Raw genomic sequence first — 16,271 nt, forward strand, 5'->3', positions numbered from 1 at the left:
ACAGAAGCACCTTGAAATCAATAATAATTACGTTTTAATAATATGACAATAAAAAATAAAAAAGCAAAAGTAGACTTCCGCTTGCGTCGGCCCCAACATCCGGTTTACTTCCGGCTTTTCACAGTGGGTTTTTGCCGCTCTCTAGTTTAAGTCTGAAACCATGAAGCTCGTCACATGGAATATTAACGGCATTAGGACGTTTAAAAGCGGAATAAAAAAGGCTCTTGATAGCCTGGACGCAGATATAATTTGTGTCCAGGAGACAAAAGTCACAAGTAAGTGTTAAAAACAGAGAAGCTACCGCCCATTGTGCTCCAATCAGAGCGCTGTTATGAAAAACAATAAAAGGTTAAACCCATTTATGCTTTTTAGGAGACCTGCTGGATGAACGGACGGCTATTGTTGACGGCTACAACTCGTATTTCAGCTACAGTCGAGGACGCAGCGGTTATTCAGGTTTACAACGCATCTATTCTACATTCCCAGCCATAAAAATCACACAAACTATGATAAAGATTTGCTGTTTATTTAAAGATAGGTCCTGCAGAACAAGGAAGTTCATGACCTTATGTCAACACCTTTTTCCCATGCCTGGTGTTCACAGGTGTTGCGACTTACTGCAGGGATAATGCCACTCCTTCTGCTGCTGAGGAGGGACTCACAGGTCTGCTCACCAACCATGAAGGAGCGGTTGGATGCTATGGTGACCACCGTGACTTTTCAAGTGAGGAGCTGCAGCTTTTGGACAATGAGGGGCGAGCCGTCATCACGCAGCACAAAATAATGTAAGAGAAAAATATAAAAAATAAATAAAATTCTGCACAGTGGTGCAGTTGGTAGCACTGTTGCCTTGCAGCAAGAAGGTCGTGGGTTTGAATCCCGTCCCGGGATCTTTCTGCATGGAGTTTGTATGTTCTCCCTGTGGGTTCTCTCCGGGTACTCCGGCTTCCTCCCAGAGTCCAAAAACATGACTGTCAGGTTGATTAGTCTCTCTAAATTCTCCCTAGGTGTGAGTGTGTGTGTGCATGGTTGTGTGTCCTGTCTGTCTCTGTGTTGCTCTGTGACAGACTGGTGACCTGTCCAGGGTGAACCGGCCTCTTGCCCAAAACATTTGGAGACAGGCGCCAGCACCCGTCCCGACCCCACTAGGGTCAAGGGTGTACAGAAAATGGATGGATGGATAAAAAATGTATTTGTTAGAATAGGGACTGAATTTGGTTTCTGCATTCAGATGTTTTGGTTATTAATTAATATTAACCACATCCCAATCTTTATTCTTCTAAAAACAACCCATCTGATTTTCGCAGTGTTTGCTAGATTTTTTTGTTTCCCATCCGCAGGTGTCAGGACACAGAGCAGACTGTTACTGTAATAAATGTCTACTGCCCACGCGCTGACCCAGACAAGCCGGAGCGAAAGCAGTTCAAGCTGCAGTTCTACAAGCTGCTTCAGTGTCGGGCAGAAGCGTTATTAAAAGGCGGGAGGTGAGTGTAGAATGAAGAGTCTGGCACAGGTGTTTCCTGCTTTTAACACAAACGTTTCAACTACAACACAAACTGCATTTCTTTTGATATTATTAATCTAAATGTTTGTCCATAAATAATTGGCTGCAGTTATTGATAGAAATAGTCTTGTTTCTACATTTTGTACATTTTGTCATGTTACAACCATAACCATTTATATTTTTATTTACATTGTTTTCAGTGTAAATAAACACTGCAGAGATCCACGGTGGGAGAATTTGAAAACGGTCATGTAAAACTAAAGATCTTAACTTGATGGAAAAGTGGCAAGAAAGAAATCTACAATTCGATTCAATTCAGCTTAATTATATAGCGCCAATTCACAACAAATTACGTTTTAAAGCACTTTACCAAAAAAAAGTAATTTCAGTTCAATCACACATACATTCCAGTTGATCCTAGTTATCAAGCAATAAATCAAGCTCTGTTTATCATTCAAAATTGCTTAAAAATCTTCTAAGGAAACTAGGCAAACCCAGCAGATTGCGTCATCGTGGACTTTCATTGACCTAGTTGCATAATAATTCCCATTTGCAGCTTTCACAAGCCATGCAGGGGAGAATCATGAGAGGAAATGTGGCCAGATTTTACCATAATTTAACTTTTTGACCTACATTTAAAAAGCTATTTGTGATATATTACCAACACGGCACCCTGAAAATGCCATACCCACAGTGAAGCATGGTGGTGGAAGCATCATTATTTTTCAAACATTCATGAGTTATAAAACCAAAGTCCAGACCTAAATTCATAGAAAATCTCCATTTAATCTGAGGTGAATAGTCAAAAAGTTCTGCTTTTAGTTGTGCAAACTGGTAGAGAAATCCTCCAGAAGCATTGCTGCTGTACTTAATTAATTTTCCACTTCCTGTTGCTCTGTTACAGAAAATCCTAATGAAATACTTTGAACTTTGTGGTTGTAATCTGACAAAATGTTTACATTTTAGCTCTGCTATTGCTCTGCTTCTTTCTACCAAATTTCTAAACTGTCTTTTCTGTTCTCCAGCCATGTCATCATTTTAGGAGATGTGAATACTTCTCATCAGCAGATAGACCACTGTGACCCAAGTGATATGGTAAGTAGAAGCTTTAAAAACTGCTGTGATGGAAGTACATTTTTAAACTAATATAATATTATTTGTCAAAGACTCAAGAGAAAGCCTACAGCCTTTAAAATCACACCACTCCATTTTATTTACATTTCATGAAGAAGGAAATTGCGCTCTTGTCTTCTACGGAGGTTTTCATGTCGTTTCCTTCAGTAGTTCTTGGTGCAGCGCCACCACAGGCGAGGAGGGGAACAGGTTTTTTATAAGGTTCTGTTCGTTTGATACAGTGGACTATAAAAGCACTTATGAAAGTGTAACAAATGTTGCAATTTTGGTTTCAGTCAAAACCAAGTTTACCAGACTATCAAGTGTGAGAAGATCCGTGCTTTGACATTCAATCAATCGATCAGTAAATTTGTTTGTTAGCACATTTCAGTAACAAGACAGTTAAAAGTTCTTTACATCATAGAAACAAAAAATAAAAAGTCCTGAGAGGTCTGGAAGGTTGATACAACAACAGCAGATCTTTAATGTATTCTGCTGCTGAGCTGTTCAGTTATTAATAAAATAACAGCAGTATGTTAAAGTCTATTCTCTGAGCTACAGGAAGCCAGCATAGAGACTTTAGAACTGGGATGATGAGCTCTGTCTTCCTGGTTTTAGTCGGAACGCGAGCAGCAGCGATTTGGATCACCTGTCTGATTTTTCAGGCAGACCTGTGAGGACACTGTTGCAGTAATCGATGCGACTAAAGATAAATGCATGGATGAATTTCTCTAGATCTTGCTGAGACATTAGTCCTCTAATTCTGAAAATGTTCTTCGGGTGACAGAAGGCTGACTTTGTAACCGTCTTTATGTGGCTCTGAAGGTTCTGGTATATTGTGCAAGCACATTTTTATGCCACAGATGAGCAAACTGCCACAACTTCTGCATATGCAGCATATAGGTGTGGGAACATGTCACTGAATCATATGATGACCTTTTTGCTACTTCCCCTCTGAAATGTTATGAAATCAGCGACGATATACTTAGCTTGACACACACCACTTTTTCATTTTGACTTGGTCTTTGTTCTGTTCTTGAGGTTAGATTTAAATGATCAGAATCATAAATTCCTGGAATAGAAAGAGGTTGCACCTTCTTTTCGACAGTACTCTACTTGTTCTTGCTCAATAACTAAATGTTTTTCTTATATTTCTCAGGAGGATTTTGCTGAGAATCCTGGGAGGAAATGGCTGAATAGCTTTTTGTACAGTAGTGCCCAAGAAGAGGAAGAGGAGGAACATCTTAAAGAATCAGAGACAACAAATTGTGTCCAAATGGGAAAATTTATAGACATCTTCCGCTACTTTCACCCCACTCGTACCAACGCCTTCACCTGTTGGTCCACTCTCACTGGAGCCCGACAGACTAACTACGGCACGCGTATTGATTATATATTTGCAGACCACCGGCTCGCCCAGGAGCAGTTTTCGGGGGCAGACATTATGCCGGAGGTGGAGGGCTCCGATCACTGTCCCGTTTGGGCGCACCTGAAATGTTCGCTTCTTCCCTGCTCCAAACCTCCTCCCCTCTGCACTCGCTACCTGCCAGAGTTTGCCGGCAAGCAGCAGAAACTCTCTCGCTTCCTGGTGAAGGTGGACCAAAAGTCGAAGGAAGCTTTACCTGGGTCCCAGGAAGAGGAGGAAAAGAGGGAGAACATGAACCCGTTTTGTGGCGATAGTAAAAAACGATCATCAGCGTCAGAATCTACTGCCCCAAAGGGGAAAAAGTCAAAGACAACAAACACCTCCTCAAAGCCGCGGGGTAACCTCCTTTCTTTTTTCAAACCCAAACTCACAGATGTTAAACCGTGTGAAAACACACCTGGTCTGGACCAATTTATCTCATCGCACAGCAAGCCAAAGGCATCCGCAACCAGCGAGCTGCGTTCAGGAACGGGCGGCACGACTGAACACACTGAGCTTGTTGTTGACGCTCCGACCCAGCTGTGCACCAGCAGCGCCGCAGGAGAAACAGGCAGCGCGGTGAAAGCCAAGCAGCCGGCCTCTCGGCTCACTGAGGGGCAATCAGATGTCAAGAAGGGGGCATCATCTGTGTTTTGGAAGTCTGTGCTTCACGGCCCGCCTCCGGCCCCCTGCTGCAAGGTGCACAGGGAACCCTGTGTGCTCCGCACTGTGAAAAAAGACGGCCCAAACATGGGCAAACAGTTCTTTGTGTGCGGACGCCCCCAGGGACACGCTTCCAACCCCGAGGCGCGCTGCAACTTCTTCATGTGGGTAGAAAAAGGAAAGTAACGTGGTTTCTGTGGCACGACTTTTAAAACTCCACCACACACACGTGCCTCTTCATTTCACTGTTTTTATAGGTTTTTATTTTTGTCTGACTTAAAAATAAAATTGTTTTATATTCTATGAGTCCTTTTTTTCTTTTTACTCTCATGCAAACATAAATAAATAGTTGATCTTTAAGGACATTTCAAAATTAAAGGTTGCAGATGTATAGATTTCAGGTGTCTATATGTTTTTAGTTTATTGTTAATGTTGAGCTGTTTTTTCAGATTTATATATAAAATATTCCCTTATTTTAGCTTTTGAGACATTCTGCAAGTTGAACGATGACTGACGTGTTAGACTAATTACTTCTACATTAAATTTAGCACAACATTTTGTATTTCTCACAATAGTGTAAAGGTGAAGGTAAAATATCTGTTACTACGATATCGTCAAACTATTGCTCTAAATTTTAAGCTTAACCATTATAAAATGAGTTAAACTGTAAACTAACTAAATGCAAGTAGACAGAATATTTATGCTCTTTTTGCACCAAGAGTGGAAAAGAAACAATCCCAACTTTGATCAAAAAAACTTTCAGGTTCTTATAATTCCAGTGTTTTTGAGAAGTGGCACAATAATTTCTCTATTTGTTGCCAATATTAAATTTGTGTTTTTAATGTGAACAAAATGGCTCAGGGAGCTACAACCTTTGAGGCAGCATGAACTCAACAGATTAACTTATTTTATGTATACGTTTCTATTCCATCGATCCATATAACAGAGTTTTATGGTTTAATTCCATATCCAGTGTGATGCTTACAACAACATTTCAGTGTATTTTTTAAGAAATTTGGACTGCATTTAATCGCCTCCTGTCTAAAATATAGTTTCCAGACTAATCAATGCTGAATCTTAAATACTTTTCTTGAATTAAAGACCCTTTAAAATACAGTTTGAGATTAATTAAGCCATAATTTTGTGACTATTTTTTTTTTGTCATCAACCCAGCCTTGGATTGAAACTGGAGAGGAAACCACAATTTTTTTTTTTTTTACTAACGATGTCCTGTTTTGTTTCTTTGTTGTTGTTTTTTAACTATAAAAGGTTGCTTAAATTACTTTTCAATCCTTCTAAAATGTCAGAAATTTCGCTAACAAATTCCAAATGTCAAAATTCGGGAATTTTAGGGTGTTTCCATACCTGATAGTCTTGTAGACTCGATTCGATTGGGGACAAAAATTGAAACATTTGTGACATTTTCAGCCACAGAGCACTGTGAAACGACCCAAACTAACTGAAAAACCTGTTCCCTCCATCGCCTGTAGAGGCGCTGCACCAAGAATCAGTAAAGGAATTGACACAAAACCTCTGAAGAAGACCAGCGCAACTTCATAAAATGTAAACAAAAATCGAGCGGTGTCAGATTTTAGCTTAGGATTTCTCCATTAATATGCATTACTAGTTCTCCGATCCGCTTGTATTCACACTTCCTTCCAACCACATCAGAGTTCACTTCAACCGGACCGAGACCGAGGCTCAGAGTTCGCCTTTTTACTATTCAAATTTGCATTCACACTTCCCAAACGAATCTGACGAAACAGGGCTGGTGTGAAAACATCCTTAGTAACGTTACATTAAACACATTTTTACCCACTGGATGGCAATGTTTTAGAGTCTAAACTAAACTTAAAGTTTTGAAATAAAATGAAAAGTAAAATTATCTGCATAAGCACAATAATAAAGCAGGACAATGGGTTCACTATTTAAGTGAGAAGGCAGTTTTAAATCCACAGTCTTTATCTCGTGTTACTTTAGAGGACGGTTTAAAAAAATAATGAACTATTTTGAAGCATATTAAAGGTTATTTTTTGCTAAAAAATGGGATTTAAGCAACAGAGCACCATGTGTAAGCCTGAGTGAGAAAAAAGGGGTGGCGGGGGGAGGAACATTTTTACGCGGGTAGTCACTACCTCTTTCCTTCCACCATCTTTTCCTCTCAGCTGCTCGTTCTTTGCTGCAGCTTTAGTTTTCTTTGGAAATAATACTTGGGGCATAAATCAGCCACCACATTTCTACGTTTCCCCTTCCTGACTTTCACATCTGTCTGGACTGAAGACGTCAACCTCTTCTGTGAGAGGTGGACATCAGCAGAAGTCTCTTCAGCCTCCACGTGCTCAGCGTTTCCTCTGTAAGTGTTTCAGATTTAAATACGTGGCGAGGTGATGTGGCAAAAAAAAAAAAAAAAAAAAAACAAAAAAAGCGAAATTAAGGAAGGAAATTAAAATAAAAAAAAAAAATCCCAAAAACCTTCCTAGAAGTTTCCTTTTTTTGTTTTGTTAAAGTATGAATTAATGCTGACTAGAATTACCGGTAAAATGGTCAGAGCAAAGACGGGATTTTAAAAGACGAAGAAGAAGTAGAAAATAATGGCTGCTGAAACAAAACATACTTTGTTTGTTGAACAACTTTATCTAGTTGTACCATGTGAAGTTACTGATTCCTGCAATCAGAAGTGAAGTTTCTTTCAATTCCTATAATTACACCATGTGTACAGGCTCTGTCAATAAACAGCAAACCCTGAACAAATAAATGGAAATATGTGTTATCTTTAAGATTATGCCTTATAAGACTGACATTAAAAACTCCACCAGCTGAGGAAACTTGCCTTAGATACAATCTGTAACTGAATTACATCTTTTCCAGCTAGAGTTTTGTGTCACAGTGAGATAAAGTGGGTGTGCTGTTAAAGCCTGTATCTCTGCTAAGCTGAACTTTATCAGCCAACTGAAATGTTATGTCTCACAAGTTGGTGCCATTTTTTTTCTCTCTAATTCAAAGCACAACTGAATGGTACTCGTCTTGTTTCCATAATATACACCTTTACGCTGGAGTACACTTTGTGTTTTATTATTTTGCTGACGTGTCACATAATGTTTAAATGTTAAAATGTTTTGTGCCACTGAGGGGAAAAGTGCTGAAAAACTTTCAAGCCGAGCTGTGGTGACATTCGAGGTATTGGTTGTTGTTTCACTTCCGTTGTTACGTATGTGGGGAGGTTTCGTCGTTTGTTTTGAGAACAGCACCTGGAGCTCCTTAGTCACATGTGATGCATCCTGAAAAAGCACTGATCTGCTAAGCTAATTACCATCGCCATGGCGACGAGCAGGATGCAAACCAGCAACCTCAGATGGCATTCTCTACTCTCCCACTTTTGTTTTTGTTTTTTTTTTTTTTGCTTAAATGGTCAATATCTTCATTTCCTTGTGAAAGTATTCCCACCCTGCGAGGATTTTTATTTATTTTTTTCACATTTCAGTAACTTTTTAGTATTGCAAAAACACAAAATGTTACTATTTTTGGTCTGTTTTTTAGTGCAGATATCTTAGTACACTAACCTACAATTAACTTTTAAGCAAGATATAGGAGCTTCTTTTAAGTAAATAATTTCTTAATATTGCTTTTAAAAAGCACTTGTCCCATTGGCAGATTATTTCACTTATAACAATAATTTTTTCCCATTTTCTAAGTTAATTTATCTGCCAATAGAACAAGTAATTTTTAATCAATATTAAGAATTATTTATTATTTAATAACTCCTTAATATTGATGAAAAGTATTACTTCCATTGGCAGATTCTTTCCACTTATAACTTGGGAAACTGTCTTATTATAAGTGAAATAATGGAACTAGTACTTTTAAAGTCAACAATAAAGGATTATTTAATGGAAATAAGCTCATATATCTTCCTGAAAAGTTACTTGTAATTTACTTTTTTTTCTTACATCTAGTCTACTAAGATATTTCCACTAGACAAAAATACTATTGTGTTTTGGTAGTGTGTTATGGGATAAAGTGACATAAATATGGGCATGAGTGGAATCATTTATTGAATAAACACAGAAAACTAACAATCCACATCATTGTGAACACAATATCTTCACTGTGAAATATAGAGGCGGCAATAAAGTGGCTCAGAGTTGATAGAGAGATGAATGGAAATGTAGAGCAATCCTGAAAGAAAATTTGATGCTAGAGTGGAGGTTCACCTTCCAGAAACACAACAAACATGCAGCCAAATGGACAACAAAGTGGTTTCGCTTAAATCAAACACTACAAAAACAAAATTTTACAAAGTATTTTTGTCTAGTCTCTAGCGCAAAAATCATAGAAAACTTGAAATAAGACAAAACTATCTTGAAAGTACCTTTTTAGCAACATACAAAGGCTAATTTTAAGTAAATAATTCCTTAATATTGATTAAAAAGTCATTGTTCTATTGGCAGATTATTTAACTTATGACAAGATATATTTTTTGTTATAAGTTAATTTATCTCCCAATAGAACAAGTATTTTTTAATCAATATAAAGGAATTATTTAATCAGATTTATTTTCTATATCACATATGTCAAACTCAAGGCCTGTGGGCCAAATCTGGCCTGCAGTAGCTTTTTATGTGGCCCTCTAAACTCAAATTTACATCAATAAGTCCATAAATCCACAGAATTCATGCAAACTTTACACAAAATCCACATTTTTTTCCTGATTGTACTGCAAATTTTTCTCAATATTGGCCCAAAATATTAAGTGACTGCTGCTTGAGCCTTACTAGATGTCAAGCTGTAGTCCATGATCTATACTGTAATTAATAAAAAGTTACATTTAACATCATACATGAGCGCAAACATCGTAAAAATGTCTTACAAATATTTTTAAATTAGCATCACAAAATCCTGGATGGACTGAAAACGACCTCATTATCATTTCATTTAATTTTACTCATTGAATGCTGAAACCAAGGGCTATTTATTGATAATTAAACAGCTTAATGGGTCCTATCAATAGATTCAGGCACAACCGGCCCTTTAAGAACATTTAGATCTTTGATAGATAAACAGAAATGAGTTTCACATTGCCCTATATCTTGCTAAAAAGTTACTTTTAAGTTAGTTTTGTATTATTCCAAGTTAACTAAGATGTCTGCACTACAAACTAGACCAAATATACTTGGTAAGATTTTGTGTTTTTGCAGTGTATTCATGTGTTTAAATGGCCCAGTCAAAGTCCAGACCTAAACTGATTGTGAATCTGACTGCACCTCATTCCAATCTGGCTTGATTTTAATTCACTGGGTCAAATTTTCAGTCTTTTGGATTTGCATAGTTGGTTCAAACATATTCCAAAAAGAGCCTGCAGCTGTAAATCTTGTTGAAAATATCTACTCAGTGAAGCTACGTGCAAATACGCACCACACCTCTCGGCTTAACGCTCTCCCAGTTCAGGTGGAAAACCAGGTCTTGGTAGATATAAAAATGTCCTAAAAAATATTTTTTGAATGATTAACCCAACATCACTCCCTTAAAAGTTTAGATACCCGGCTGTTTGTCCGTCAGTCACTGAACAGCTGTAGAGATTTAAAACTGTAATTATTAGTAATTAAGTGGCTCCTGAAGGCAATTGGTTGCTCTGGATTCCAGGGTTTTTCCTTTGCATAACATTTTAAAAATAATTTTTCTTTCTCTTCACTATTACTCCCTACTTAGTATTGGTTTCTTACACAAAATCCAAATCAAATAAATTGAATTTTGTGTGAAAAAATTAGAAAATTTTTTGGGAATAAATGGCTTTTAGCATATATACACACTCCTGGTAAAGAAGGATTAGCAGATTAAAATAAATTTAATTGAGTAGAATAATCTCATTCTGAAAATGTAGATTATATATATCATGTTATAAAAATATCAGCTTTTATTTTGACTCTGTTCCAGCATTAATAACTAACAAGTTCACATAAAAATAATTATTCCTTTGAAATAAATGCAGTTAAACCATTTTTTTAAATTAATATGTTACCTTAAAGTTCATCTCAGCCACTTTTCTAAATGGGAAAGACAAGAAAACATGCCACACATTCAAAGAAATAACCGGCTACTCAACAGTAGCTACAGTAAGTAGCCACTCACTTAAATCCACAGCTGATTAAAAGTTTAAAACTCAACCTGAGACAGACTTAAATTATCTCACCACTTACAGAGTGAAGAAGATGGTAAAAATAAAAAAAACCCTTTAAAATCTCATTTTTAGAGAACAGCAGCAAGAAGATGGGATCTGAACCGAAGTCTTTAACAGAAGCAGTTATAAATCAGGGGGTTCTGTGAAATAACCACTTTCTCTGAACACAGCCGGCACTTCATTGCCTTCACACAGCCACCAGTGTTTGCGTCGTTGCAGCGGTAAGCTGCCTGCATACGTGCAGCTCTAACACCACCTGTGAGGGGCTTAACAAAGGGTTAATAATGGGTGTTCCCATTTCCTGCTCCGGCTCTCTAATCTCCCTCACACTCTCTCCTTTCTTCACTACCAAGGAGCTTTGGACAGACTCCCTGGAGCCACACTCCACACAAACACTGGTGGATTCTGGAAAACTTAGGCAAACTTCCATCAGGATTTATTATTTCATAAAGGAGATCTACCTCTGGGGTAAGTTGCTGCTAAAATGTGTGAGTCCCACTGGTTTGTAGATGATGTGGAAGAGAAGGGAAGGGCTAACTGTCAATCGTGTGTGAGTCTTGCGTCAGACAAAAGCCATGTGGCACACTCAGACAAATATTAAGAATGATCTACTGCGTGTTAACGGAAATGTTGTTCTCACTGAAAACATTTTATTGTGATGTTTTTATAAAGAGAACACAGAGAGAGGGTATTTTGGGTCAGTTTAATTCATATGTATTATAAAAATAACAGGGCTACCATTTGTGTTTTATTGCCTGTTATCCACATGTTCTGTATTGTCTGTCTGTGTAAACTCAAACAAAAGACATATTTGATGGCTCATGGTCCTTGTTAGCCAGGTTTGACTAGTTTGCCCACCCTCTTCTCCTAGCTCCATTCTCATTGAAATATGTGAATGAATATCTGAAGCTTGCTCAGAGCAAACTTTGCCTTTTAAAGAGTCACAACCCAACAAAAGACTTGTTTAGTTGCAAACTGTTCTTGACATTTGGTATGCCTTTGGTGGTTTCATGATTTGGCTGTCCGCCCTGGGAAAGTTACATGGTATGCAGCTGAAGAAAGTGACTCCAACCAAAACTCAACCTCAGGCTAGCCTTCTGGGAAAGCACTACCCTGTATTTAGTCTAAACAGCACCAATTTGCCCTGCCGCTCTTTGTTTATCTCTGCTACCCAGTGCCAACTTGTATGGGTGGTTGTACACCGACAGAACTGCTCATTATTCTGGTTTTGTGCGAAATTCTCGACGGCGGGTCAAGTCTGGTGACAGAGTGCCCTTTGGAGGTCATATGTGAGAAACCAGGGGTAAGTTTGACCCAGGAGCAACAGGGAAGTATCCCATGACCCTGGAGAGCCGGAGGACAGAGCTGTGGGTTTTCCCAGAGGTGTCCATGGCAGCTCTACGCATCCCATGGGAGATTAGGGCAACACGAGTCCTTGCACAACATTTGTGACTTAAAGCTGCTCCAGTCTTAACAGCAAGTAAAAATAACATTACAAGAAAATGGTTACCACAGGACAAGCCAACCCTAAATGATGGATGGATGTAACATTTAACATGCATAAAATGGAAAAAATAACAATCACAAGGCTGGATAATTTAGCTTGTAGTGAAAAAGTTGGATAGACTATGTGAAACTCAGATCTGACTCTCTTCTGTTTCTAGCTTGTGTATTTTTAGATATTCCTTTGTTTATTTATTTATACAGAGAGGTTTCATTAATCTTTTAAAAGGTGAGAAGCATGGTACCAAATCATTACTTGGTAAAAAGCCAATTTAGTAATTAGTTACGTACATTTTGATAAGTTATTATTCAAATTTCTCTAAAAACCAAGCAAACCAAAATAAAAAACCAACAGAGAATCCAGAAAATGTACAAATCTCCTTAGTTAACAACCACACTTCTGCCAAATGTGCAAACATTTTACAACTACTACAAGTTATAATCTCGTTTAGCAAACTATTCAACTATTTCTTACTATTATTTTTTTTCTTTTACATTATCCTATTTTTCATCCCGATCATTTTAATCCTTCTCTGGGAAATAGAGTTGTAACTATTGTTTTATTTATCATGTCTTTTCTTCATTTTGAAATTAGCACTATGATATTGTGACTATATGTTTTGTAAAATTTGCTTTCTTGGGAATCAATGAAGAGAATAAAAAAGAACCGACTCCTGTTGCTTAACAGGTTTAAACGGACACCAAGCACAAGTTCTTTGTTCAGCCGGTTTCTGTTTATAACATCTCTAAAATAGAAAGCAGAACTCTTAAAAACAAATGTTGAACTTCTTGGATCTACATTTTATGTTTACCGGAAACAGTGAGTCCAGAAGTACTCATACAATTAAACTTCAACATGTTTCACAGACATCTTTGTAGCGGACAAACACAAATTACTGCATATTTCTAGAGCAACCAGAAACCAAGACTTTACCATCCACCTAAACGAGCAGAAGCAGCCAACAGGCCCAGAGTAACTGGAGGAGCTGCAGAGATTCACAGCTCGGCAATAAAGAAACTTGGTGGTAATATCATGCTGTGGAGATATTTTCAGAGTTCATGGGAAAATTGAGGTTGCTAAAAGCACAACAATCCCTGAAATAAAACTCTTAGAAAAAAAACTTTATTCTGGGGTTGGTGTTCCAGCAGGAAAGTAAAACTGTTGGGAGTTTTACTTTCCATTTAAAGGACAGACTTTATTCACCATGTCAATCTTTAACCTTTGATGTTGTCGACATTAAAGGCATATTTATGTGTGATATAATCAAAGTCCAGAAAAATCCAATTGATGATACTGGGAAATTGTTTATGCTTTCCATCCAAACTGGCTGGGCTTGAGCTATTTTGATAAGAAGAAAGTAGAAAAACGTCACGTGGGTCAGTCCAGTATACCAATTTCTAAAAACTACACAGTCTTTTTGGTTTGTTTTGTGCAGTCTATTATTGTTTTTTGTGTGAACCTTTATATCTGCTGTTACACCTGAATTTTTACAGGACGATAAAGGTCGTTTCTATTTTATTCTATTTCTATTCTAACTAGGAAGTAAAAACTGTTGACCTTACTGAATAAGAAAAGGTTTTGTATTCTTAGGTTGTGTTTTATATGGAGCTTGTGGTTTTCCTCTGGTGTATGAACTAAAGAAAAATTACTCTTACACTGCAAAAACACAAAATCTTAACAAGTAATTTTGGTTTAGTTTGTAGTGCACTTGAAATAAGACAAACTAATTTAAAAGTATATTTCCAGCAAGTTACAGAGGCTTTTTTAAGTGAATAATTCTTAATATTGATGAGAAAATACTTAACTTTTAATATGGGAAAAAAATTTTGGTATATGTGAAAATTTGCTAATGCTAGTACTTTTTTAAAAATCAGTATTATGGAATTATTGACTGAAAACATTCTTGCTTAAAAAGTTACTTGTAAGTTAGTTTTGTCTTATTTCAGGTGTATTTAGACATTTGCACTAGAAAGTGGACCAAAAATACTTGGTAAGATTTTGTGATTAGGCAGCCAATGATACTTGTATAACCCATAAAAGTGTTATACTTTTATGGGTTATAAAAGTATAACCCATAAAGGAGTATTATCAGGAAGATAATACTCCTTCTGCTTCCGGGAAGATAAATTTCAAGATCTTGTCTCAACTTGGTTAAGCGAAAGAGAAGGTGATACATTCAGATGTAATGTAAGATACACCCTGTAACGTTTCAAGATGAAAGATAATTTGGCTTAATCAGTGCTTTCTAAGTGTTTAAATGTCCAAATCAATCCAGCTGACACTAAAAATTCAGGGTACATAAGTGATTTTATTATTTACAGGGCCTTCTTTTGGATGTGTCAATAATGGTGCGTTTGTTTCTCTGCTTCCAGTCATTTCAAGTTTCAAAGACGAGCCTTTCATTCAACCAAAACCAACCCAACCACAGCAAGAAAAAGATAAAATGGAGCTTCAAAAGATGAATGGACACAGCAGAGATGAGGAGTGAGTGACTCCACGTGAGCAAGAATGACGGTCAAGTTCATCGAGTCGATCTTAAGTTAACCCTTTGACTGTTCCTCCATTGTAGGTTTGATTCAGTTGAAAACATGAGAGAAAACTCAGAGTTTCTCCCACATAAAACCGGTGTAAAGAAAGAAGTTCACTTCACAGATGTGAGTTTCAGGCTACGTTTATACAGCAGCATGAAGTGACACAATTCCTTTTTTTTTTTTTGTCAAACTGGATTTTTTTGGGTGTTTTGCCACAATCGCTATTTAAAAGACGAAGACGTGTTCAGTGTCAATAATGGATGCAAGCTGCCGTTAAAATCTAAAAAAGAAGAAAGAGAGGAAGAAGAAGAAGTGCTCAGTGTTTGCGGTAGTTAACGTGGATGCTAATGGTGGAGCATAGCTTACCATTTTGAAGTTGTCTGATCGGAGCCAGCATATTAACAACTTAATCCTCGTTATCGTCCGCCATGGTTGTTGTTTTTCTTCCCGCTTGAGCGTATCAGGACGCAGAATAGTGATGACGTTGGTCGAGGATCAGTGACGTTCAGGTCGGTAAATGCGACCTGACCGACCGCATTTGAAAAGATCGAATACGTATCGGATATCCAAGTGGCCTGGGTCACATTTAAAAAAAATAAATAAATACAACCTGTATTGTTCAGACTGTCATGAAAAGATGAGATTCAGGTCAGATTACGTCAAAAAAAAAAAAAAGTCGGAATTGGGTCACTTCAGGCAGCATTGTGAACACAGCCATATATTTCTCCTTCATTTAAAATTATTTTCTTTTTTGTCATAAAGAAACATTTTCATGTCCTTTTGTTCCAGTTTGAGGGAAAGACTTCGTTCGGCATGTCCATCTTTAACCTTAGTAACGCCATCATGGGCAGTGGAATCCTGGGACTGGCATATGCAATGTCCAACACAGGAATCATTCTGTTTATGTGAGTAAACTAAATAAAATTGTTTTATACATCTGCTCAGTGCACAGACTGGAAACAAACTACACAGTGTTGTATTTCATCTGTTGCTTGTGATATTTATTTTATTTTTGGTCAATCCCTGATTGCTCTCTCCAAAATTTCAGCATGACTGTTTGTCATGTGAGTTTAATTGAGTTTGTTGGGAATTATGTTGTGGACTGAAACACGTGGTTTGCAAATGGAAGTAAAATGATTTTAACAAAATCTCCTTATTTGAAAACATTTTCTTAACTATTTACTGTTAGCACATTTTATATTTTTTCTTTTGAATTTCAGTCACTTTTTTATTTATTTTGTAGTACTTTTAGCTTAGCTTTACTAGCCACTTTGTGCATTTTTCTTTATGACTTTACAAATAATCTTTTTAAAATGTAATTAAACGTACAATGTGATCAGATAACATTCTAGAGTAGTAGACAAATAAAATTAACA

The 16,271-nt window shown here is 37.2% G+C and overlaps 2 protein-coding genes across 3 annotated transcripts in view; both read left to right on the forward strand.

The window, feature by feature from the left end:
* The first annotated feature begins 72 nt into the window (after positions 1-72).
* Positions 73-4,988, forward strand: apex2 (APEX nuclease (apurinic/apyrimidinic endonuclease) 2). Its single transcript, XM_007553497.2, has 6 exons — positions 73-275; positions 373-456; positions 605-785; positions 1,341-1,484; positions 2,530-2,599; positions 3,777-4,988. The coding sequence occupies exons 1-6, from the start codon at positions 161-163 to the stop codon at positions 4,869-4,871; spliced, it is 1,689 nt and encodes a 562-aa protein (XP_007553559.1). The 5' UTR covers positions 73-160; the 3' UTR covers positions 4,872-4,988.
* Positions 4,989-6,813: 1,825 nt separating this feature from the next.
* Positions 6,814-16,271, forward strand: part of LOC103139042 (sodium-coupled neutral amino acid transporter 3) — a 20,258-nt gene continuing 10,800 nt past the window's right edge. The window contains exons 1-5 of one of the 2 annotated variants that reach the window (XM_007553499.2): positions 6,814-7,038; positions 11,214-11,328; positions 14,737-14,848; positions 14,934-15,018; positions 15,685-15,800. In XM_007553499.2, coding sequence (XP_007553561.1) covers positions 14,808-14,848; positions 14,934-15,018; positions 15,685-15,800 — 242 coding nt within the window. In that variant the 5' untranslated portion in view covers positions 6,814-7,038; positions 11,214-11,328; positions 14,737-14,807. The remainder of the gene's footprint in view (positions 7,039-11,213; positions 11,329-14,736; positions 14,849-14,933; positions 15,019-15,684; positions 15,801-16,271) is intronic. The other variant, XM_007553498.2, reaches the window with a different exon arrangement.

Source organism: Poecilia formosa, unplaced genomic scaffold, assembly GCF_000485575.1.
Source record: "Poecilia formosa unplaced genomic scaffold, Poecilia_formosa-5.1.2 Scaffold57, whole genome shotgun sequence".
Taxonomy (NCBI): domain Eukaryota; kingdom Metazoa; phylum Chordata; class Actinopteri; order Cyprinodontiformes; family Poeciliidae; genus Poecilia; species Poecilia formosa.